At 33.4% G+C, this 25833-nt stretch overlaps 2 protein-coding genes across 3 annotated transcripts; both read right to left on the reverse strand.

Moving 5' to 3' along the window:
* Nucleotides 1-1441: 1441 nt before the first annotated feature.
* Nucleotides 1442-9663, reverse strand: LOC6045736 (cystathionine beta-synthase-like protein). 2 transcript variants are annotated; one of them, XM_038249548.1, is made up of 5 exons: nt 9372-9663; nt 3056-3162; nt 2080-2980; nt 1687-2015; nt 1442-1627 (listed from the first exon to the last, which is right to left on the reverse strand). In XM_038249548.1, exons 1-5 carry the CDS (start codon nt 9539-9541, stop codon nt 1533-1535), a joined length of 1602 nt encoding a protein of 533 aa, XP_038105476.1. In that variant the 5' UTR covers nt 9542-9663; the 3' UTR covers nt 1442-1532. The 2 variants fall into 2 exon arrangements, with proteins under 2 accessions (XP_038105476.1, XP_038105477.1); XM_038249549.1 differs by having other exon boundaries at nt 1442-1624; nt 9372-9662.
* A 5817-nt stretch (nt 9664-15480) lies between these two features.
* On the reverse strand, nt 15481-21110 carry LOC6045737 (cystathionine beta-synthase). The gene is made up of 4 exons (XM_001863009.2): nt 20816-21110; nt 17055-17161; nt 15762-16985; nt 15481-15705 (listed from the first exon to the last, which is right to left on the reverse strand). The coding sequence occupies exons 1-4, from the start codon at nt 20989-20991 to the stop codon at nt 15593-15595; spliced, it is 1620 nt and encodes a 539-aa protein (XP_001863044.2). The 5' UTR covers nt 20992-21110; the 3' UTR covers nt 15481-15592.
* Nucleotides 21111-25833: the final 4723 nt, after the last annotated feature.

Consider the following 25833-nt stretch of genomic DNA (forward strand, 5'->3'; position numbering starts at 1 on the left):
TAGAATTTTAGAATTTTAGAATTTTAGAATTTTAGAATTTTAGAATTTTAGAATTTTAGAATTTTAGAATTTTAGAATTTTATAGAATTTTAGAATTTTAGAATTTTAGAATTTTAGAATTTCAGAATTTTAGAATTTTAGAATTTTAGAATTTTAGAATTTTAGAATTTTAGAATTTTAGAATTTTAGAATTTTAGAATTTTAGAATTTTAGAATTTTAGAATTTTAGAATTTTAGAATTTTAGAATTTTAGAATTTTAGAATTTTAGAATTTTAGAATTTTAGAATTTTAGAATTTTAGAATCTTAGAATTTCAGAATTTTAGAATTTTATAATTTTAGAACTTTAGAATTTTAGAATTTTAAATTTTAGAATTTTAGAATTTTAGAATTTTAGAATTTTAGAATTTTAGAATTTTAGAATTTTAGAATTTTAGAATTTTAGAATTTTAGAATTTTAGAATTTTAGAATTTTAGAATTTTAGAATTTTAGAATTTTAGAATATTAGAATTTTAGAATTTTAGAATATTATAATTTTATAATTTTAAAATTTTAGAATTTTAGAATTTTAGAATTTTAGAATTTTTTAATTTTTGAATTTTTAGATTTTTTTAATTTTAGAAGTTTAGAATTTTAGAATTTCGGAATTATGGAATTTTGGAATTTTAGAATTTTAGACTCTTAGAATTTTAGAATTTTAAAATTTTAGAACTTTAGAATTTTTTAGAAACAAAAAACTTTTGCTAGAAAAAGATAGGAAATCTGATGCAAACAACCGTCTAGCTGCCATAGAGTTATCTACGTGCGCATGTATTGTGTGTACGTACACGATGGATTTTTAGGTTAAAATTTGTACCCGCCAGCAAAAACAAATGGTAAGCTAGTGTGCGTGAGATCGGGCTTAGATAGCTCTATGCAAAACCGTCTAGCTGCCATGTAAACATACATGTGTTGGTAAATTTCTGATTAGAAAGCCTTATACAGTGCTTATACATGCTTCGTTTACAAATCCCAGCGACCCTTTTGCATTGTTTTTCTAGACATAAAAAACAGTAAAACTAACGAAGAATAACCATGTTTTTGATTTTGCGTGTAAATCTTTCTGAATTCAACCCTGGGCGTCTGTCATAAATTTTCTCGCGTCACTGACGCGGCGTCATTTCAAATTTTCTCTTCGCGCGTGGACGACGCAAGCGGGAAACGATGCGGCGTCGCGGTTCGCAAGGCTCGATTCCGACGGTCCAATCCGGATTTCGGTGGCGGTGGCGGTTCTTTCGTGCGCGAGTGAGTGAAGAGTGTGATTGCTGGTGCAAATTGTGGTGGACGAAGAGGAGGAGGAACCGGAAGGTAAGATTTTTTTTTCAATCTATTGGATTTCTTCAAACAAAACTTGAAAATTTTCTGATATTTTAAAGATAAATTTATTCATAATTGATGGAAATATGTTTGTCCGAAAGGTAATTTTTATTTTATGTTAAAATTAAGAGTAAAATACTGATGATTGTATTAACAATTGATCCGCCGCATCCTTTCTACTGGAAAGAGGTCATGAATCCCAAAATGTCCCGCTGCGTCACCAATCCGATGGCCCGCTCTCGGATCTCGAACTTGCCATTGGCCGTATCTGCTGAATATATACATTTACTGAAAATGGTCCACCTCATCCGACCCCGACCCGCAACTTACGAATCTTTTCGCTGTCCACGATCAGCACGAACGGATCTTTTTCCAAGATCCGGGCCGCCTTGCCGACGCAGCATTCGCGATCGACCTTCACGAACTGCTTGAAGATGGCCCGGGAAACGGGGTCCGTCGGTTTGACCATTCCGTTGAGGAGCTTCCCGATCAGATTGGACAGATAAACCATTCCCTTGAGGGTCCCATCCGAGCCAATGACCGGAAGTTGGTTGTACGCGTGGGGTTTCATGATGTTGACCGCCTCCTGGATCGACACGTTATCCGTGACGGCCACCGGAGGGCGTGGGTTCAGCGCGCTGATTGGTTGGTTCCACCACCTGGAATTGGGTTTTTTGAAAATTATTGATTGTCTGGAATTGCTGGTCGACTCCTCCGACTTACTTGTGATTTTGGACATTGACGCAATCCTTGAAATTGCGAGCCTCCATCCAGTTGTCCGATACGAACTTGGTCAGATGGTTCCGGATGTTGTCCGGTGCGATCACCACGCAGTTTTGGCCCTCCTTCAGCTCTCTGGCCGCCTGAAGGGCAACGAAGCAGTTTCCACCGGCGCTGCCACCCAGAAGAAGCCCCTCCTCGGCAATCAGCTTTCTGGCCGTCGTGAAGGCGTCCTTGTCGTTGTACTTGATCCACTGATCGACGATCGAGCGGTCCAGAACCGTTGGAATAAAGTCATAGCCGACGCCTTCCACCTCCCAAAACTTGCAATCGGTTACGTTAAGGTTCGCCGGGAAGGCCAAAATCGACCCGAGCGGATCCGAGCAGACCACTTTGCAGTTGGGGTTGACTTCCTTCAGTTTTCGACCCAATCCGGTGGCAGTTCCACCGGTTCCCGCGCCCATCACGACCATGTCCACCTTTCCGTCCAACTGTTTGGCAATTTCCGTGCCCGTTCCGTCGTAGTGCGACAACGGATTGCCCGAATTGGTGTACTGGTTCAGGATGACCGCGTTCGGTCGTTCTCGTTGCAAGCGTTGGGCCACCGCGATCAACCCTTCCGGCGAATCGAACGAGGCCTCGTTCGGCGTTCGGATCACTTCGGCGCCGAGTGCTTGCAGCGTGTCCACCTTCTCGTTGGACATCTTCTCCGGCATCACGATGACGCATTTGTAGCCCTTGACGGCGGCACCCAGCGCCAGGCCGATCCCGGTGTTTCCGGACGTGGGCTCGATGATGGTCGATCCGGGCTTCAGCAGGCCCCGCTGTTCGGCTTCCTCGATCATGCGCAAACCGATGCGATCCTTGACCGAGCCGGCCGGATTCAGGAATTCGCACTTGACGTCTGTTCGGGGCAAATTGGATTAGTTTGACACCCTTAAGATGGAGCTGTGTGGACCGAAACGTCAGCGATACTTACAAACATTGCATTTCACGCCAAATTGCTGCGGAAGTTTGTTTAGCTTGACCAGGGGAGTGTTTCCGATCGCCTCGAGGATGTTGTTGATGGCTTTGTCGTGATAGATTCTGAATAGAAAAGGAATAACCCGATTATTCTAACATTCCTTAAATTAAAAATAAATTCAAAGTCAAACATTCCTAAATTTTTTTAACAATTCCTAAAAATTCTAAAAAATCCGAAAGAAAAATTTCTTTAAATTTCTATGATTCTAAAATTCCTCAAAAAATTTCAAAATACCCAAAGTTCCTGAATAATTTCAAAAATTTCAGAAGATTTAAGTTCCTCAAAACTTAAGGCTACCAACTCTTGCTGAGCAAAAATCCGTACACTTTTCCGATATGACACTATGGTATAACAAAAACTGTAAATGAATGATTTAGATAAATTAAATTTAATATATTTAAGAATTAAAAATATAAAACTGTGTCGTTTTTACAGCTAACAAATTTTACAAAATGTTATCAGAGTGATTATGACTTGCACGTTTAAAAATATTCATAAAATAAACCGTGATTTGAATCAAATCATTATGTTCTTCAACTTTTTTTGTTAAACGTTTAAAAGTTTACGAAATGTCAAGTTTGCTTTTACGAATAATATCGTTCTTAGTGTTTTCACGAACACTTTTCCAGAGTTTTTTATTTTATTGAAAAGGTCCTATAACATGTGAAACACAACAGTTTATAGGACCTTTAAAAAACTCTAGATTAGTTAATTCAAATGTTCAAATGTTTTCACAAGTTTTAGAAAGCCTTTGGAAAGGGATTAATATATTTAGTAAGGAAAAAGAAAAATTCTAGAGTTTTTTTAAAAGGTCCTTCCAACATATGGAAGACAATAGTTTAAAAACTCTAGAATTATTGATAATCAAGTTTGAATTGAGGAAATCACGGAGAACTGTCCCTTTTTAAATCAAACTCACAGAAAAATAAAAATTTCTAGTTAACAAAAGCTTCGATCAAATCAAAAAAGCAATTCAATGGTTAAAAAGTTGTTAAAATTCCGTACAAATCCGTATTATGCGTAAAATTCCTTACAGAAATTCCGGCCTGTTAAAAATCCGCGAAGAGGTTCGAAAATCCGTATGGTAAGGAAAAATCCGTACAGTTGGTAGCCTTACTCAAAACTTATAAAATCTCTAAAAATTCCAAAATTCTTAAAAATTTCTATCGGTTAAAAATACTTCCTTTTTTCCAAATTTCTAAAATCTCTTAAATTTCTTAAAATTCATAACATCTTTAAACTCCTAAAGTATCTAAAATTCCTAAAAAAAATGAAAATTTAAATAGTTAAATTGTTATGTTTTTATAATTTTAATATTTCCAAATTTATTTATTTTTTTACGTTTAAAATTCCTACATTTTCTAAAATTCTCAAATTCGTCGTTTGATGTTTTATAATTCTAAAATTCCTGAATTTCATAATTTCTGATCGTAAAAATTCCTAAAATTACTGTAAGATAAAATTTTTGAAATTTCTTTAATTCTTGGCAAAATTTCAAAAATCTCTAAAATTCCTAAATTCATAAAACCTTTAATATTTTAAGTTACTCAATTTCCTCAAATTTATGAATATTCTGATAACTAAATTGTTCATTTTTTCATAGTTCCAAAATTCCATCATTTCAATTTTTTTAAAGGTGTAAATTCTAAAACTTTCTTTAATTATTCTAAAATTGGTAAATGTTTCTGTAATCTCTAAAATTCCGAAAATTCAAAAAATCCTAAAATTTATTGAGTATTTAAATTTCCTAAAACTTATGGTAATTATGATGGATAAATTTTTAAATTTGGATTTTTCGTAAAATGCTCAATGTCTAAAAGTTGAAATTCTTATAATTCCTAAAATTTATATAATTCCAAAATTCGTAAAAATTTCATAAATTGCTAAAATTTAAAAAATCCTTAAATTTCTTAAGTATCTAAAATACTTAAAATTCATGAAAATTCTGAAAGTTCAAATTCTTAAAATTCCTAAATTTTCTTCAATTTGATAATTCCTCAAAAATTTTAAAATCTCTTAAATTCCATAAATTTGTAAAGTTCTAAAAATCTGAATTACAAATTCACAAATTAATGTTTCTAAAATTCTAATCTATAAAAAGCAACATATGCTTCCTAATTTTTTTAAATGAATCAAATTCAAGTTTAATAAACGTCATTCTAAAAATTCCCAAAAATTTTAATATTCCTGAAATTTCTTGTTGTTTTTTCTTTAATTGTTAATTTAAAATTTCCAAATTTATGTTGCTCAGGAAACAATTCTAAAAACCTTAATTTCTAAAATTCTGTAAAATCCCATGAATTTTGCAATATTGTAAAATTTCTTTATTTATCAATTTATTTAATTACAATTCATCAAATTCATAGCGTTTCCTAAAATTAATAGAATTTTTAAATTTCTAAAGTTATGAAATTCAAAAAATTTTATACTCCTTAACATTTTCAAAGTTCCTAAAATTTTCTGAAATTCCACTTTTTTGTTTTTACCTTAAATTTTTTTACTCCTTAAATTGAAAAATTCTTAAACTTTCTATAATTCTAGAATTTTACATTACAAATTTTAAAGTTTATATTGCTTCCTGAATTTATAAAATTCTAAAGTTCTAATGTTCCTGACATTCTGAAACGCTAAAATTTTGATATTTTTTAATTCTACAGGTTTACAATTTCAAACTGAAATTCTAATATTTTCAAATTCCTAGTGATTTTAAAATCTTTATGATCTCTAAAATTCCTTAATTGTCCAAATTTGCGGAAATTCTTAAAAGTCATGGAATATTTTTTTATATTTCTAAAATTCCAAACAACAAATTTATGTTGCTTCCTGAATTTTTCAAATTTCTCATATTCTTAATTACAAATGTATGCTATTTTGTAAAATTTATAATTTCTTTAAATTTGTATAAAATTCTGTATAAAATTCTAAAATTTAAATTATACTGAAATTTTCAAAATACAAAATTTCATTAAATTAAAAAAACCCAGAAATTCTAAAATTTCGATTTGTCTAAAATTTTAAATTACAAATTTACAAATTTATATTGCTTCCTGAGACTTCCATGGTTCTCGAATTCCTGAATTTCTAAAATCTTTAAAAACTAAAAATTCATAAAATCTATTTATTTCTCAAATTCTAAACTTCATTTACAAATTTATGTTGCTTCCTAATAATTGTGAGTGTTCAAAATTTAAAAAAATCTAAAAAAAATAATTTTCTTAAATTTTAAAATTTTTAGAATTCTTGAAATTCCTTTTTTTCAGATTTTTAGTTACAAATTAACAAATTAATGTTTGTTTTCTAAAATTTATAAATTTCTCAAATGAGATTAAAAAAAAAAAAACTTCATGAAATTGTAAATTTCTGAATTTATGTTGCTTCCTCAATTCTTAAAACTTCTAAAAACCCTGAAATTCTAAAATGTTTAAACGCTAATGTTTTTAAATACAATTCTAAACTTATAAAACATTTAAATTCTACAGCCTTCAAATCTAAAAATCTTATGTTCACAAATTTCTGAAATTTCAAAGAGCTGCGAATTTATAAATTTAGCTATTCACACATTCAGTCTCTTACAAGCCCACAATTATTTTTTTTTAAATTTACAAATGAACAAATTTATTTTGCTTCTAAAAAAATAAAAATTAAAAAATCTTTTTAGATTTTTGGAAAATTCCTAAAATTCTTAGAGTTCCTGAATTTCCTAAAATTTCTCAAATTTAAATTACAAATTCATAAATTTATGTTACTTTCTAAAATGTATTAATTTCAAAAATTAGATTTTTTTTTAAAATAAAATCTAAATTACACTGAAGTTCTCAAAATACGAAATTTCATTTAATTTTTAAAAAATCCTGAAATTCAAAAAAGGCTTAAAATTTCAAATATACAAATTTATATTGCGTCCCGAAATTTCCATGGTAATCGAATTCCTGAATTTCTAAAACATTGAAAAATTCAAAAATCTTAAGATTTTTATTTTCAAAAATTCTTAAAATCTATTTATTTCTCAAATTCTAAGCTACATTTACAAACTTATGTTGCTTCCTAATAATTGTTAATGTTCAAAATCTAATTTGTGAAATTTATAAATTTTAGAAAGTAACAGAAATTTATAAATTTGTAATTTCAATTTGAGAAATTTGAAGGAAAATCAGGATTTCTAAGAATTTTAGAAATTTTCCCAAAATCTAAAATTTAAAACTTAAAAAAAATAAAAATTTTGAAAATTTTTGAAATTCTCAAAATTTTTAGTTTTCTTAAATTTAAAATTTTAGATTTTGGGAAAATTTCTACAATTCTTAGAAATCCTGAATTTCTTAACATTTCTCAAATTGAAATTACAAATTTATAAATTTCTGTTCCTTTCTAAAATTTATAAATTTCACAAATTAGATTTTTTTTGAACTTTATGATGTTGTAAATTTCTAAATATCAAAATTATATTGCTTCCTCAATTCTTGTAATTTCTAAAAACCCTGATATTCAAAAATGCAAAAACGCTAATGTTTAAAAATACAATTCTAAACTTATAATACATTTGAATTCTACATCTAAAAATCTAATATACTCAAATTTCTGAAAATTTTGAATAATTGCAAATTTACAAATTTAACTATTCACACATTTTTTTTTTGCAAATATACAAATTTATGTTGCTTGTTATACAGTATGTAAAAAAAGTATTTACACCCCTTGGGCACTATGCACATTTTGTGATTAAACATGTAAAAAATTTAAAGTTTGACAGGAACCTAGTACTACGTTTTGTTCAAAAACTCATGCCAAACATTTTGCTACAAAAAGCTCACGAAAAGATGATTTCTATAAAAAGTTATATAACAAATACTATTACGAAAATAAAAAAGGCGCAAAAAAAGTATGTACACCTTTCAAAAAATTAACATAAATAATGTTATTTGTTGACAAATCACCATAAATCCAGTCTCCCAACTCCAAATAGGCATCACAAGTCAACCTATGTGGAATCGGAAAGGGCATAAAATTTCCGATCTTTTGATACCCAAACATCTAGGTTTTCTTTAAAACCTACGTTTTTAAATACCTAAGCAAAAACGTTGTTATGGTTTCGTTTGAGCAACCTGCGAAAAATGTATGGAATTTCGTAATTTTTGTTCTCGTGGATCAAACTTACTTTTTGCCCAGGTATTTAAAAACGTAGGTTTTAAAGAAAACGTAGATGTTTGGGTATCAAAAGATCGGAAATTTTATGCCCTTTCCGATTCCACATAGGTTGACTTGTGAATCGTGGACCGGTTCGGATGCCGGCGGATTTTCCTACGACGTAATTCCGGGTTGGTACGAAATTCCAACGAAAAATCTATTCTATCGATACAAATACCCCCAAAACGGTGTTATACCCACTCCAAAATGTTTATTTAGCAATTATATGGTAATATATTGACATTTAGTTGAATTAAAAGTTTGCAAAATTAAGTTTAGATAAGTTTTATATAGAATTTCCAGAGTTATATAAACTTTTATACTAAGTAGTTAGTAAACTTTATATTCAATCCAAATTATTTTTTTAATCAGACAAGAATGCCTATTTGGAGTTGGGAGACTGGATTTATGGTGATTTTTCAATAAATAACATTATTTATGTTAATTTTTCGAAAGGTGTACAAACTTTTTTTGCACCTTTTTTATTTTCGTAATAGTATTTGTTATATAACTTTTTATAGAAATCATCTTTTCATGAGTTTTTTGTAGCAAAATGTTTGGCATGAGTTTCTGAACAAAACGTAGTACTAGGTTCCTGTCAAATTTTAAATTTTTTACATGTTTCATCACAAAATGTGCATAGTGCCCAAGGGGTGTAAATACTTTTTTTTACATACTGTACGTGAGCGTTCCAAGACGTTTTGTTAACCTAACGATTATCTTTCTTCTTTTGCAGGATAAGAAGCTATTCAAAATCTCGGAAGCTTTGAGTGAAACGAAGTGAAAAATGTGATAAAAATAGTAAATATTGCAACTTGAAGGTAGTTATTTATCTGTTTAGTTTTTTTTTTTGCAAATTAGTGTTCAAAAGTTGTTTTTAAAAAATGAAAAAAAAGTTACGTTGCGTTTGAAGACAATTAGAAATTAAATGTGTTCAGCATGGCCGATTCAACGAAACCACAATCAAAAGCTAAGCAATCACATGGTTTTTCAGCAAATTTCTTATCGTAGGTCACGTTGAGACACTTTCACTCTTCACTGGGGTCTAAATCACACTTGGTTTTCACATAATCTCGGATTTAAAACTTACGGTGGCCGGTTCTGGTGCGGGTTGGCTTCCGTCGTTCCGAGCTTCCAGGTGCACCGGGACTGCAGATCCGGCCGCACAAAGTACGACTCAAAGTCGATGTCTGTGGCCGCGGTTCCGTTCTTGCAGGGGTGCTGCCCGTTCATGGGACAGGTTCTATGTTCGCTGGACATTTTTTCACGTAGATTTTTGAGGATAAAACTCTTTTTTTTCACCGAAGAGGACAATTGCCAATCGAAGACTGATGGCAGAGGCGAGGTCGCCAGCCGTTTTATACGACACGATGATGATGCTAAAAAATTTTTTGGGCCGGTGCAGGTTGGCTGGAGAAGAGTGGCTAGAGGGTGCTAAACATTGGCCAAAGAGATTCACGAAAACAACATGCCGGCCGGTCAGAACGATCGTTATCATGATGCAAGAATAAGAAAGTTGTCTATCAGAACTGAACGACTTTTGAAGGTGATTATTTTTAGACACTATTTAATTAGCGCATAAAGTAAATTTTAGAATTTCGTAACAGTTCTAGTCCGTTGAAGCATTCGCTAGGGCCAACTTATCTTATCAATTTGAGGGTTTCTATCCTGCAGGTGGTCTAATGTTGCTATTTTCGTATTTTTGTAATCTGAAGGAATTTTCCGTTTTCTTTACCTAGTAACATAAATCGTAACTCTTGAGAATAAATTCAATTTGATCAACATTTTAACCTGTTCAAAAACCTACCTCAAGTTCAGTGTCAATCTCTTTTCTCTCCCATATCTCTCACGCACTGATCGTTGGTGCGCAAAACAATTAAAAACCACGCACCAAAACAACCCCGCGATGCACTTGATGCAATTTTTGAGTCTTTTTTTTTAATCTCCCTTTCATAGTTTGCCGTACTTGTTTCTTTTCGTTTTTTTTTCGGTTCCTCTCCCGGTTATGCTGAGTCACGATGAGACACACCTTCGTCGTCGTCGTCGTGGCCGAAATAATTCGCGGCTTCCCCTCTCGCGATGCAAAAAGTGAGTGATGGATTCTTTCGCGAAGGGGGTTTTAAATCAAATATTTCAAATTTTAGTTGAGCTAGGATCTTCAAAATTATACCTACTAGAATATTTTCAGTGGCAAACATTTTTCGTCAAATTGTTATTTTGTAAACATCAGAAATTTCATCCCAAAATTTGATCTTACTTTTGCAACACGATCATTTCACAACAGTCATCCTCGATCAGCAGAACGATCTCGTCAACGGTTTTACAGCAGCATTGTCGGAGCATGTGATACATAATTATGGCTTTCGATGAAAATTTAAACGTTTTGCCTCGTAATAAAAATTTGAGTTTTTTTAAATGCCATATATTAAAATTGATGAAAGTTATTTTGTGATATTTAGAGAATTTCATAATAAAAAAAAACTCCATTCAGATGATACAGATCAGACTCAATTATCTGAAGATTCCTCAGGAACTTGGAACGATTGAATCATGAACAAAAAAAAACGTTTTTTCGTATTTTAATTCTTCAATTCTGAAATTTATAAAAGTTAAAATTCCTTTTTATTCTAATTCTAAAATTCATAAATTTGGAAATTTCTAAATGTTCCTATATTGCTAAAATTTTTCAAAGTTTAATTTTATATAATTTCAGAAATTTAAAATTCCTATGATTTCTTAAATTTTAAAACTTCCCAAAAATTTCTATAATTAAAAAATTCCACATTTTTTTAAATCTCTAAAATTATAAAATTCTTTATATTTCGTGAGTTCCTAAAATTTCTAAAAATAATGTATGCAAAAATTATTAAAGTTTCCATTATTCAGAAATTCCTCAAAACAAATTAAAATTTCTAAAATACCAAAAGTTCCCAAAATTTCCCAAAATATAATTCCTTTATTCCTCATAATTTTGAAAAATCTCTTAAATTCTTTAAATTCCTAAAATTTCAAAAGTTTCTAAATTTTTATAATTCTTAAATTCCGAAATTTCTTATGGTTTAAATAGTTCTGATATTTCTAACTGTTAAACGTCCAAAAATTTCTTTAATTCTATAATTCTGAAATTCGGGAATTTATAAATGTACCTAAATTGCTAAAACTAGTAAAAGTTTAATTTTATATAATTTCTGAAATTTAAAATTCCTATAATTTAAAAAATTCTAAAGACACATTCTCCGGCAATGTACACCTTGGGATGAATTTTTGAAAAGCGTGTATGAGCTTTTTGGATATTTTTCCTCGATTCTAGACTACTTGAAGCTTCAAAAATCATGGTTTTCATTAATTGATCATTTGAATATCATTTTGTACAAGTTGGTTAAGTTTTGCATCAATTCGTGATAAAATCATCGATTTAAAACATTTTTCTAAAAACTCCTGGTTTTCAGCGAAATTAAATCCAAAAATTATTCTTTTGATTGCATTTTGTAGGTTTTTAGATGTACTTAACGGAAATGTCATGGATTTGCAGTTTATCTTAAGTTAAGTATTTTTTTGAACTAGTGTAAGTTTACCATTTTATTGCGTTGCAACGTCACGAAAAAGGGACAGTTGTTTATGCCAACAGAAAACTAAACATTCAATCATTTTGATATTTTGGATGCTCTTTGTACTTGGAAAGAGCTTTCAAATGCAACCTAGAGCGACTAAATTGGTTGTCTAGATCCAAAGTTACAACAGGTTTAAGTTTGCGTTGCAACGTCACGAAATTTTAAATCATATTAGTCACATGGCAAAAAGGTGTATGCGTAGTTGGTTTTGAAAATAAAAGGATACTAAATATTATATATTTTTTATATAATGTTTCCGAGCATATTTACAGAAGAATTGTACATGGGTCATTCACAAATTCCGTTACTTAAGTTTGTATGCAACTCGAATAAAAGTAGGTATTTTATGAAACTTGTTGAACAAACCAAAATAGACCGATAGACCAGGGGTAAAAATTCTAAAACTTTCTTAAAAGTAATCACGTGGTAACTGAATGGCCCCTTTATGATAAACTGATTTACGTAAGGGTTCATTCTAATACAACGCAACGATTTTTTTATCCCACACCCTTACGTAGGCCAAATTACATTAAAATTCACTAAACAATAAAAATCACGTGATTCGATTGTTTTTTTTTTACAAACTTTTGTCACTTTATTGTTGGACGAACCCTTACCTAAATAAGTTGTATGCATCGTTTAGTTGTTCGCAATTGAATATATTATGTTGCGCAGGCAAACAGTTTTATTATTTCCTCAAATTTTATTTAAAAAGCACAAAAGTCAACAAAATAAGTTACGTTGTTTGCAGATCACCCCTTAGGGGCCATCAACACACGATATGGGCACTTTATTTCAGCCCTCCTGAACACTTGAAGCTCCCCCTTCCATTCTAAAACTTCCACGTGTTTTGTAAATTGCTCAAAACCATTAAAATATTAAGGGAGCGTTCTTGCATTACGTAACAAAACATTTATATTTTTAGACCCCCTCCACCCCCTGGGAATACATTTCCGATACATTTTTTTGTTTAAATCTTGGACCCCCCCCTTGATATTACCCCGTTACGTAATGCATGGACGTCCCATTACATGGATAGAGGAGAGGAGATGGGGGGGGGGGGGGGGGGTCCTTCGTGATAATGGAATGATACAAATATTTATTTTTACTTTGAAACGCATTGTAAAACTGTATAAATCGTACTGCTACTGTGAAAGCGATATAGGGGGAGGGTGGGAGGGGGTCTTACATGGGTGGGCCAGTCAATTCACATGTCCTTGTACTGTGTATTAATGTCTTATAATAAAATCTTAACCTTAAGTTGTTCAAACTAACAAAAACTATGATTTATTTTGAAACTAAAATTTCGTGACGTTGCAACGCAACGAAAATCCCTGTTTTCAAAAACAAAGCGTTGCAACGTCACGAAATGTAAGTGGTCTTTAAAAATCGAGGTTTGATTTTTTCGTAAAACTAATGATTGCATTCGATTTGTTGGTCAATTTTACATTAAAAATGGAAGGAGAACTCAAAATTTGCCGTTTAACAGAGCAGAGTTAATGGCAAAACATAAATTGGGTCAGGATTGAGAAAAAGTCACGCGTTGCAACGTCACGCTACATATCCCCCTCTCAAAAATAGAATATTTACCTAAAATAATGTTTCAACACTGCTTATAGGAAATTTAATGCCCTTTCCGAATCTGTAATAACATATATACCTTTTTAATGTATTTTTTGAGTTACAGCCGAATTACTAAAAAAAGAAAAGTCAAAGCGTTGCAACGTCACGGCGGAATGTGTCTAAAACATTCCTAAAATTTCTGTTATTAAAAAATTTCTCATTTTTTTTAAATCTCTGAAATTATTCAGTTCATTAAATTTCGTGAGTTCCTAAAATTTCTAAAAATTATTCAAGCTAAAATTAATAAAATTTGGGTAATTCTCCACCAACTCACACTGCAGTTGCCCCGACCCCTCTTCGATTTGCGTGAAACTTTGTCCTAAGGGGTAACTTTTGTCCCTGATCACGAATCCGAGGTCCGTTTTTTGATATCTCGTGACGGAGGGGCGGTACGACCCCTTCAATTTTTGAACATGCGAAAAAAGAGGTGTTTTTCAATAATTTGCAGCCTGAAACGGTGATGAGATAGAAATTTGGTGTCAAAGGGACTTTTATGTAAAATTAGACGCCCGATTTGATGGCGTACTCAGAATTTCGAAAAAACGTATTTTTCATCGAAAAAAACACTAAAAAAGTTTTAAAAATTCTCCCATTTTCCGTTACTTGACTGTAAAAATTTTTAGAACATGTCATTTTATGGGAAATTTAATGTACTTTTCGAATCTTCATTGACCCAGAAGGGTCATTTTTTCATTTAGAACAAAATTTTTCATTTTAAAATTTCGTGTTTTTTCTATCTTTGCAGGGTTATTTTTTAGCGTGTAACAATGTTCTACAAAGTTGTAGAGCAGACAATTACAAAAATTTTGATATGTAGACATAAGGGGTTTGCTAATCAACATCACGAGTTATCGCGATTTTACGAAAAAAAGTTTTGAAAAAGTTACTTTTTGCGTTTCTCTTTGTTTCGTCGTCCGTGTCTGTCGCGGGTGACCATGAACGGCCATGATCGATGACGACACCACTGCGTGATTTTGACATTTCGAACGTTCACCTTTAGAACGCCATCTTCGCTTAAACAACTGGATACTTTTTTTTCCTAATGAATTCTCATACAAATGTAAACTAATTCTTTTTTTAAAAACTTTTTTTTATTTCTCATTTTTGGAAACATAAAAATCGGGAAGACACAGTATCTAATCACCATTCACTAAATTTTTTAGATTTTTTTTTAAAGATTTTTTGAGAAAAATATTTGCCCTCGGCGTTTTGAAGTAAAAAAACGTCGTTGGCCTCAGTCTGAGGTAGGAGTTTTTCAGTAAAGTCCTCACGATCCTGGCAACAAATTTAAAACCCGATAAAATGGTGTTTACGTCATACAAAATAGTGTAAATTTGGAAGGTGTAATATTACCTCTGTTATGATGTATAATTACTTGCTTTATGACGTATTACAGCACATTAAGACTGAAAAAGTGGTTAAATTATGGAATAGTGGTAAATTTACACATTTTAGATGTAAAATCGAAAAAAAATCCTGACATAAAAGACTTGTTCCTTGATGTAAGATTTTTTTTCGGTGCATTCAGGCATTGAATGGCATAAACTAATTTTTCATTAATCGTTTAAACTAATTTAATAAAACAAAATATGAATCAATATTTAAGAGTAATTAACACCACAGTCCAGACTCTACCAGAAAACAGTCTGAGCTTTACTAAAATTTGGCACAATATCTAGCCATCAAAAGACTAACAAATAAAGTGGGAGCTTTTTTTTTTAAGTGACAGTTACAAATTTTTTTTTTAGTAAAACTCTTTAAATTTTTTGAGTATAAACACAATTAAAAAAATATGTCTCTTCTTAAAAATTAGAGGCGGCTGTTAAAATTGTTACGCAATTCTTCTAAACATCAAAATTTCAAACCACTACTGCCATGGACAGCCCAAAATTTATATGAAGACTTTGTAAAGTGAAAACAACATTGTAAAATGGCTTTCTTTATCATGTCGAAAAAAAACATCAGTGATTTTTAAATTTGTCTTTTATGTGACAAAACAATATCGTATAAATGCACGTTTCGTTACAATTTCAAAGTAGGCTTAACTGTAGTCACTTAAAGTTTAACATTTTGTTGATCATGCACCGTTTCCATCACCGTTGATTACATTCTGGGCGTTGGAAATGTAGAACAGCAAATCCCGCTGGGTCAGCACTCCAACGACCGTTTCCTTCAGCTGGGAGTCCGAGGCTAAAATTTGAAATTAGATTTAGTAATGATCACACGATTATTATTTTTTGACTCACTTTTCTCATTTTTCACGACCAGCACAAAGGCGTCCTTTTCGAGAATCCGTGACACGTGGCCGACGTTATCGTTCTGGTCCACCCGCACAAACTGCTTGAAGATGGCCCGCGAGACGGGATCCGAGGGTTTGGCCAGTCGGTTCAGCAGTTTGCTCGTCAGATTCGGCAGCGACACCATGCCCTTGACCGTGGTGCCGTCGAGCACGGGCAGGTGATCGACGTGCGCCGTTTGCATGATGTTGATCACCTCCTGGAGGCACACGTCAACTCCGACGGTTGGGGGCGGGGTCAGGTCCAGGGTGATGAGGCTGTTGTTCCACCACTTGTGTTTGTGAACGTTGACGGAAGGTTTGAAGTTGCGAGCCTCCATCCAGTTGTCCGAGACAAACTTGGTCAAGTAGTTGCGAATGTTGTCCGGCAGGATCACGACACAGTTTTGACCCTCTTTCAGCTCTTTGGCCGCTTCGAGGGCGACCGCCACGTTACCACCGCTGCTTCCGCCGCAAAGGAATCCCTCCTCGGCGATGAGTCGTCTGGCCATGGGCAGGGCGTCCTTGTCGTTGAACTTGATCCAGCGATCAACCACGCTGCGATCGAGTACCGTCGGTATAAAGTCATAGCCGACGCCCTCCACTTCGTAAAAGGAGACGCTTGATTCGTTGAGTTTGTCCGGTAGGGCGAGGATCGAACCCTCGGGATCAGCTCCCACGATGACGCAGTCCGGGTTGGTTTCCTTGATCTTGCGACCAATACCGGCTACGGTACCACCAGTGCCAGCACCCACGACCACCATGTCAACCTGACCTTCGAGCTGGTCGACGATCTCCGCTCCAGTTCCGTCGTAATGTGCCAACGGGTTTCCGGCGTTGGTGTACTGGTTGAGCACGATCGAGTTGGGGATCTCCTTCTCGAGCCGCTGTGCAACGGCGATCAGTCCTTCCGGCGAGTCGAAGGCCGCCTCCGTTGGGGTACGGATCACCTCGGCTCCGAGGGCCTTCAGCGTGTCGACCTTCTCGTTGGACATTTTCTCCGGCATGACGATCAGGCACCGATAGCCCTTGACGGCGGCACCCATGGCCAGCCCGATTCCGGTGTTGCCGGACGTTGGCTCGATGATCGTGTAGCCCGGCTTCAGCAGACCCTTCTTCTCCGCTTCCTCGATCATGCGCAGTCCGATGCGATCCTTGACCGAACCGCCCGGACTCATGAACTCGCACTTGGCATCTACGATTTGGGATTGGGAGGAGAGCAATTAGGGATCCGAGATGATCGTGGATCGAGGATCGTACTTACACAGGTTGCATTTCAGGTTAGCCGCCTTGGGGATGCTGTTCAGCTTGACCAGCGGCGTATTTCCGACGGCTTGCAGGATCGTTTGGAGTACCTTCGGTCGGGGAACCCTTTGTGAAAAAGAAAAAAAAAGAACCAAATTATTATGTGGCGTGGCGCGTTTGGTTAGATAACCTGAAGCGTGGCAGGGTCATCGAATCGCTCTGGCAGTACCTGTTCGCGTGGCAACCTTATCAGTGCGGAACTTCGTTGTTGGTCGAATTTTTCAAGTGTTTTCGTTCGTTTTGTTGTGTTCTGGTGGCCACAACAAAAATTAGGCAACGACTGATAAGACGCATGTGAGAGTTGGTCTTTGGTTTGCGGTTTTTTGCGTCCCCTGGTTTGTCTGTGTGATTTTGATTTGAGTTGCTCTTATCGCGGTATGTACTTGAACCCTGTTGTGCGTCTTTTGCGGAAAGGGAAAGGAGCGCTGATTAGGTGTGGTGTGCTGGCCTCTGTGGAGGCACGGTTCTGATTTGGTAATTTAGCAATATTTAACCCTCTAGTGCCCATTCAGAAACGAGTTTTGTGTTTAAAACTTAACTATTTTCAACAGATTCAGTGTTTTTGGTTGAAGTAAAGTCTTGTACCACAATTTGGACGTTCGAGGGTTAATGTGAAACTAGAAAGACGCGTTACTTGAATAACTGCTGATTGTAGAGGGTTATCAGCTGTGTTAAATTTTTGGACGCTGTTTAGATTTTTGTTTTGCGGATTATGTATGTTTTTCAAGTCGTGGATCATGAAATGTTTGCGTTTATTGCGTAGCTAAATTAGAAAAGAAATCCTCTTGATGAACTCAGACTCAGACACGTTGAAACAAAACTTTTATAATCTAAACTGTTTGACTTTCTTTTAGTTTAGAAATTTTTAGAGAATTTTGTGAAAAAGTCCAATAAACATTATTTTAATTTTTAGCTTTTTGAGTTTTTTTTTTTTGTAACATCCTTGAGTGAAACACCCAAACACCAAATGATTTTTTTTATTGGACCTTAAAAAAAAACTCCAGATTTAATAGTTTTTAAGACCAAAGTTTCAAAAATTTGGAAAAATTTTACTATGCATTATTAACTCAGAACAATATCTAGATTTTTACCATTTTTCTTCATAAGTCTGATCAACAAAGTCAAAGAGGAATTATGCTTGGCTCTTCGACAATATTTCCTGCAGGGGTGCTTTTCCTTGATAGAATATTTCTAAACTGCAAACAAATGTTAAACAAAATCCAAAAAATGGGTAAAGTCATTTTAAATTGAAAATTTGTTTTTGCATCTAACAAATATTTTTGAAGTTTTAGTCTGTAATTTTTTTTAAGACTTAAGATTTATACTCTAACCCAGGGGTGCTCAACCTTTTGTCATTGCTGGTCAAATTTGAGTTTTTGGAAGCGATGGCGGGCCGGATATTTTTTTTTATTATAATTTTTGGTGAAAATAAATAAGAGAAATACTACTAGTTCTGAAAAAAGTTTTGAGGCCACATTTGTTCCAAATTTATATACTTTTTATTTTTAACATTGCAAGTTGTAAGCAAAAGAAAAATGATAAAAAAAAAACCTAAAAAAACAATTTTTCGATCTTTTTAGATAATGGTGCATAAAAACCCCTTTGAATTCTAAATATTTAAAAGTAGTCTTACAAACTTTTGCAATATATCAGATTTACGACTTGTTAAATTTTCACAAGTTGGTCGCAACGCTTGCTTAGAGCGTATCCTAGACCTTATACCTTCCCAAAATCGTCTAACTTCAAGCAAAACTTACTTAGGGGTACCGTGGAGATTTTCCCTTATCCTCTTAAAAAAGTGGAACATCAGCACTTCCCGTCTTCCTAATCCCCTTTTAACATGGCGAAATCCAGTCTGCAACCCGCCTAAATCACCGTCACCAATCTGTATTGTATTGTATTGTATTGTATTGTATTTTATTGTATTGTATTGTATTGTATTGTATTGTATACATGCTAAATAGCATAGAAAAAAGTGTAATGTTACCACTTTGCTGATGAAATATCTCTTTTTCAGTCTAAATTGAGGTAAAATTACATCATAAAAGAGGTAATATTCACCTTTTCAAATTACAACTTCGAAATATACAAAAAAAAAACTGTGTAGTGAAACTTAGAGGAAAAAAAAATCATGAATTCTAAAACAGTTTGCAAACGAATGAATCTAATTTAATCTAGAAGAAAGCATCCTAGAAGAACTTTGGGTTAGATTACGCCCCAAGTCCTTTCTTAACAATATTAATGATTGCATTACATCCGAGTAACCCCGAACATGTATTGCAAAAATTAAAGTGGCCAGGCCTACTGCGTTGCATTAACCGCAGAGACAGATTCTGAGAACGGATCACATTTCACAGAATCAACAGGGGAGGAAGGATGCGTGGACATACCGTACCAAACGCTCTGAATAAAACAATTTGCAAACGAATGAAGCAGCGAAACTGGCAAGTACAGAGGAAAAAAAAAAATGATAATATTCATCAGGAAATGATTTTGTGTCAAAATAAAAAAAAATTGCGTAAAGTTACAACAGAAAACGATGAATTTTCATCAGTTTCTGGTAAATATTTATCAGGTTCACATTTTACACATTTTTCAAGTAATATTAGTCAAAAAATAGATTATATTCAACCTTCCAAATTTTCAACATTACGATTTTTTTTTGCTGTATACTTTTTAATACTTTTTTTAAAAATCAGCTTGAGATTTGAAATTTTCCGATTTTTATTTATGTTATCCTGGGCTTTACACTAATTTTGAATGGAATTATTTAGAATGAAATCAAAAAGATGTCCAGACATATTTTTAACAACAGTTAGTTTACAAACATATTAATTTTTTTAAGAGTCTGAAGAAAAAGTCGTTGAACAAAAAAAAACAAATTTCAAAAATCTCGAAAAAAAATGCAAAATTTTAGAGAATTACTCAATAAAATTGAATCTTAACAAGAGAAATGCTAATAAAAATAATAAATATTAAAAAAGAAAAAAAAAACATAAATCAAGAGAAGTTAGTTTTTTTTAAACAAAAGCTGCTCAATATGATCCCCTGATTTCGAGAAAGATAAAAAAAAAAAATCATGAAAAACTGTACAGGAGAGGGTTATTTTTTCTAAAACATTGTAAAATGTGTGCTGTTCAATTTTAACTTACTTGTTGGAGGTTTTTTGTCAAAATATTGTCAGCACAGCAAAAAATATATGCTAGAACAAGAATTCATAGTAATGATGGATGTAATTATAGAGCTTGGGTTTTTTCGGGGCCAAGAATAACAAAGTACTGAATTTTCGTTTAGATTTTATTCCAATAACTTTTGTTTTTTTTTTGTTTGAATCTCTCGACATCTTCCCAAAAATTATGATGTTGATAATGAAATCAAAAAAGAAAATAAAAAATATAAATTTACTCAAATCACAAAAGTTAATCAAATTAGTTAAATTTGAGTTCTAAATTCCATTTGTTATAAATTCTCGAATCAGTAGCGTTTGTAATCTTGTTTAGCAACAACTCGCGAGCTTCGAGCCACGCGATCTCGGCCGAACCTATTTATACCCATCAATTGAGGCAATTGCCGACTGCCAATTCCATCTGTTAGGGATAAGCTACTAGCTACCGATTGTCAGATTGCTGTTTCTGCCTCAGAACCACGTGTATTCTGCACTCTTCTTCTTCTTCTTCTTCGCTTTTTTTTTCACCTGCCTGCCAACTCAACTGTACTCACAGTGGCCGGTGCTGGTGGGGGCTGGCCTCTTCCGTTCCGACGGCCCAGGTGCACCGGGAGGCCAGATCGGGCCGCTTGAAGCCGGCCAAAAACTGCTCCCGCGAGTCTACGCCTCCGTTGGTGGACGATGTCCCGTTGTGGCCATTCGCCATCGGGCAGGTTCGGTGGTCGGACATTTTGGGGGGCACACAAAAAAAAAACTAGACAAACAGACTCTAAATTTCTAAACTCGCTCGCTCGCTCTTCTTGCGAGGACGACAATTACCGTGCGACTGAGCGCTTCCCGGTTCTGCCAAATCAATTTAAATTCGACGACCGCGATGAACCTGTCCCGCTCTGGCCGCTCTGATAACGGAACCGAAAGTGACGAAAGATGTGACGGTGGGACCGGTTTTTGGTTTTTTCTTATCGCGGTGACGTTGTGGCTTTGGTGGAGTTCTCTTTGCTCCCTCTCTTGGGAACGCGAACCTGATGTTCCAGAACGGTTGGTGGTGAGAGAGAGTGGCCCTTTCGGAGCCGGGTGTCGGATTAATAACTCAGAAAATATAAAAACTATTTGACTAAATACTCTAAATTTTCAATTAACCAATATTGCTTAAACCTTCTACTTTCTAAATTGTCATTTTTTCGTTTTTCCCGTTTTCAGGACTTAAAATAACGGTTTTGCAATAATGGTCATGTCTGTCACATAACCAGCTACATGTACAGCTCAGACTCACTGGACAACATTCTTGCAACAAATCTTTGACACAGTCGAACCAGAAAAAAGGTTCTTGGTGTCGTGCTAGTTAAATATGACCACCGCGAGTTGAAAGAAAAAAGGGCGCGATGAAGTGGAAAAGTGTAGATTGTAGAAGGTATTGTTTTGATTCGCAGCATGTTCAACGAGCTGTTGTGGTTGTTCCTCAAGCGTGTCTTTCCAAGTAGCAGGGACTTTTAAAAGTTCTACAGGAGCTCTTCAGGAAGGCTGCAGCATGGCGGTTTTGACCGTGGCATGGCGGTTTTGACCTGTTCAGGAGTGCTGGAAGAGTTCTTGAGTAGAATTTTAAATTTAAAGTCAATTATGGAACTTTCCAGAAATTTCAGAAAAAGGGGAGCCGTTTTCGAAATATAGTCACTCAAAGTTTCAACGAAAGAAAAAAAAAAAGAAAACGGTGATAATATTTTTTGGAGAAGTTCACAAAATTTCCTATAAATTTGTCTTAAAACACCGAAAATCTGGTTGCTAAGATATAGCTGATAAAGAGCAATTCCAGCTCAAATCAGGATTTTTTCTCTTACTTTTGTACCCGACCCTCTCCGATTTGAATGATTTTTTGTAGACATGCTATCCTAGGCCTATATAAGCCATTTTTGTAAATATGGAGCCAATTTTACTCGAAAATAACATTTGCGAAAGGCGCAGGTAATTAAATATATTTTTTTGTATTTTTCAATATAAAAATTACTGTATCGTATCAAAAACCACAGACAAACTTGTAGGAAATTAGACAAGCTTTTTTTTTAAAAAAAATCACTGAAAGGAAAATACACGCCACTTCTATGAGATTGTTCAATTTTTAAGTTTAAAGTTAAATTTAAAGGTGATGTCACGATTTTTCTTCGTTCAAATTTTTTGAGAAAATGGCATAAGATGTTACAAAAAGACTGACGAAAAATGCAGGATGGTATGTCTGTCCTTAAAAAATACAAAAATCATTTATTAAAACTGTTTTTTTTTTTGAAAAGTGGTCTAAACGTCCAATTTTTCAAAAACCGGTAGTGGGAATCGATTCCCTAGACAATTTTAAATAAAAGTCTTCATATTGACCGTTGAGCAATTCTCTGCCAAAACCGGAAATGGATTTTATTTGTACTTTTTGATTTGGCTCAAACTTTGTGGGGGCCTTTCCTATGACCAAATAATAATCGATTGCAAATTCAATTTTGCATTAAAAAATAATGTCAAACTTGTTTTTGCATGAAACTTCGATTTTTTCCAAAAATCACTGTTTTTTTCAAAAATTCATAACTCGGCGGCAGATTTTTTGATCATGTTTCTCTATGGCTCAAAATTTGTTTTTTTTTTTTGTGGTTTTTGACAATTTTTATAAGACAGACTCGATTTTTCAGTCTCGAAAATATTTTTACCGAAAAGCTCGTCCAATTTCCCATAATTTTGCCTTTGACAGCTTTTCAATTTGGCTCGTTTTAATATTTACGTATGCTTATTTACTATCCAGGTTTCTACCACACTGAAGAAAAAATCTATTTTCAGTAATGAGCATTGTAATAAATCATATAACTGTATCTAAAAGTTTGTCTTTGATACGATGCAATGGCTTCGAGCTACAATAATTTTTAAATTAAAAAATACAAATATATTTAAATAACTTACGTCCTTCGCAAATGTTTTTTTCGAGTGAAATTTACTCCATTTACACAAAAATGGCTTATATAGGCCTAGGATAACATGTCGACAAAGTTTCATTCAAATCGGAGAGGCTCAGGTACAAAAGTACCAGAAAAATTCCTGATATGAGCTGAATTGCTCTAAAGAAAAGTCTCTCCCAAACGGCCCTTATTTTCTGATGCCATTTGAAATAGAATAGAAAATCTCTTAACTTTCAAAATATTTCAAAAAGACAGGAAATAATAAATTATAATTATTTTCATGAAAATTTCGAGTGCAATTTAATTTTACTTTAAAAACTGAACATAAAAATTGCTTTATATTTTTTTTTCCAAAAACTCACTTCTTTCAAAAAATCATATCTCGGTTGCAGGAAAATTTGCGGAGTTTTGTCCTCAAAACAATATAAATAATCTCGAAGACAAAAAATAGGGGTTTTCAGAATTTGTTTTTTTTTTTATAACCGGCTCCGTGGCTTAATGTTTGCGGCTTCAGTCTCTTAAGCAGAAGATTCGGGGATCAAATCACAGTCGGTCCCCTTGAACTTGGGACTTGGGAATATAAACAAAACAAAATGACTTGAATTAGGTGGGATTCGAACACGCATCTTTCGGATTGATGGTCTGGTACTCTAACCAATCGACCATCTGAAAGTTATAAAAAAATATCGTCTTCTTCTCATATTTAATACGCGCGTCTCATCACTTGAATTTCTGGAGAAGGCGCAGGCCAAATTTTAAGCGCCAGATTGCATTTGAAAGAGGAGGAGATCCAACACTACAAACTCTGAAAAAAATCTCAGGATGTAAATCATTTTCAAGGGAAAAAACTGTATGTTTAATCCTGTTTTTCCATGTAATTGTTAACATGATCAAAACTAGATATTTTGACAATTTGGCTCAATTCTGAAGACGAATCAGATTTAGCGGGTAAATTTACATGGGAAAAAAACATATAGTTGGATAATTTTCAATTTCCGTTAGGGTGCACAAAATAACTAGGACAGGACTACAACAATTTTATTATGACAATGACTACTGACAGTTATCAGTTTTTTTTTAAATAAAATAAAATAATTTTTGAACTTCTAAGAGTTTGGACTTTTCGTTTAAACCAAAGAACCAAAGGATACACAGAAGTTAATAAAGTTAAGGTGGTTTGGGACAATGACAGTCAATAATGGTTCTGAATTCAGGGTTCAGATATAGTAAATGGGTCATTCCAGGTCAACTGAGTACACTTTTGGACTCGACCTTCACCGATTTGGACCAAACTTGGAGGGAACGTTTATCTATCGATAGTTAATAGAAATCCCAAGTTTGGTGCTGATTGGACCATCCCTCTATTTTTGACACCGCCCTCTTTTTTGACGATTTTCTAAAAAACTTTTTTTTTCTTTTAATCAAAACTTTGCAAATACTTAAGCAAAAGACTTTCTACAGGTTGCATATTATAGTAAATTGTCCAAGGAATTCGATAAAAATAAAATTTTAACCCTTAAATGGCCACTAATAATATAGTGTAACGTTTTAAATATTAAAATTCAATTTTGACCAATTCCTTATATTTTTATTTGTTTTGAGCAGTTCTCTAGGATTTCGGTCATTCGATTTTTTTTTTGTATTTTTTAATCCGACTGAAACTTTTTTGGTGCCTTCGGTATGCCCAAAGAAGCCATTTTGCATCATTAGTTTGTCCATATAATTTTCCATACAAATTTGGCAGCTGTCCATACAAAAATGATGTATGAAAATTCAAAAATCTGTATCTTTTGAAGGAATTTTTGATCGATTTGGTGTCTTCGGCAAAGTTGTAGGTATGGATACGGACTACACTAGAAAAAATAATACACGGTAAAAAAATTTGGTGATTTTTTATTTAACTTTTGTCACTAAAACTTGATTTACAAAAAACACTATTTTTAATTTTTATTTTTTGATATGTTTTAGAGGACATAAAATGCCAACTTTTCAGAAATTTCAGGTTGTGCAAAAATCATTGACCGAGTTATGAATTTTTAATCAATACTGATTTTTCAAAAATCGAAATTTTGGTCGTAAAATTTTCAACTTCATTTTCGATGTAAAATTAAATTTGCAATCAAAAGTACTTTAGTGAAATTTTGATAAAGTGCACCGTTTTCAAGTTATAGCCATATTTAAGTGACTTTTTGAAAATAGTCGCAGTTTTTCATTTTTAAAATTAGTGCACATGTTTGCCCAGTTTTGAAAAATATTTTTGAAAAGCTGAGAAAATTCTCTATATTTTGCTTATTCGGACTTTGTTGATACGACCTTTAGTTGCTGAGATATTGCAATGCAAAGGTTTAAAAACAGGAAAATTGATGATTTCTAAGTCTCACCCAAACAACCCACCATTTTCTATCGTCAATATCTTAGCAACTAATGGTCCGATTTTCAATGTTAATATATGAAACATTTGTGAAATTTTCCGATCTTTTCGAAAAAAATATTTTCAAAATTTTCAAATCAAGACTAACATTTCAAAAAGGCCAAACATTCAATATTACGCCCTTTTAAAATGTTAGTCTTGATTTGAAAATTTTGAAAATATTTTTTTCGAAAAGATCGGAAAATTTCACAATTGTTTCATATATTAACATTGA

The sequence above is a fragment of the Culex quinquefasciatus genome, chromosome 1 (genome assembly GCF_015732765.1).
Source record: "Culex quinquefasciatus strain JHB chromosome 1, VPISU_Cqui_1.0_pri_paternal, whole genome shotgun sequence".
NCBI classification, from domain to species: Eukaryota; Metazoa; Arthropoda; class Insecta; order Diptera; family Culicidae; genus Culex; species Culex quinquefasciatus.

Excerpts from the sequence above, each read along its gene's own strand:
- LOC6045737 (XM_001863009.2), bottom strand. The coding sequence starts at position 20,991 with ATGTCCGACCACCGAACCTGCCCGATGGCGAATGGCCACAACGGGACA. Across the intron at positions 17,162-20,815 it reads CCCCACCAGCACCGGCCACT|GGTTCCCCGACCGAAGGTAC; the intron begins GTGAGTACAGTT and ends TTTTTCACAAAG. Across the intron at positions 16,986-17,054 it reads TAACCTGAAATGCAACCTGT|ATGCCAAGTGCGAGTTCATG; the intron begins GTAAGTACGATC and ends CCCAAATCGTAG.
- LOC6045736 (XM_038249548.1), bottom strand. The coding sequence starts at position 9,541 with ATGTCCAGCGAACATAGAACCTGTCCCATGAACGGGCAGCACCCCTGC. Across the intron at positions 2,981-3,055 it reads TGGCGTGAAATGCAATGTTT|ACGTCAAGTGCGAATTCCTG; the intron begins GTAAGTATCGCT and ends TGCCCCGAACAG. Across the intron at positions 1,628-1,686 it reads CGTGGACAGCGAAAAGATTC|CAGATACGGCCAATGGCAAG; the intron begins GTAAGTTGCGGG and ends GTATATATTCAG.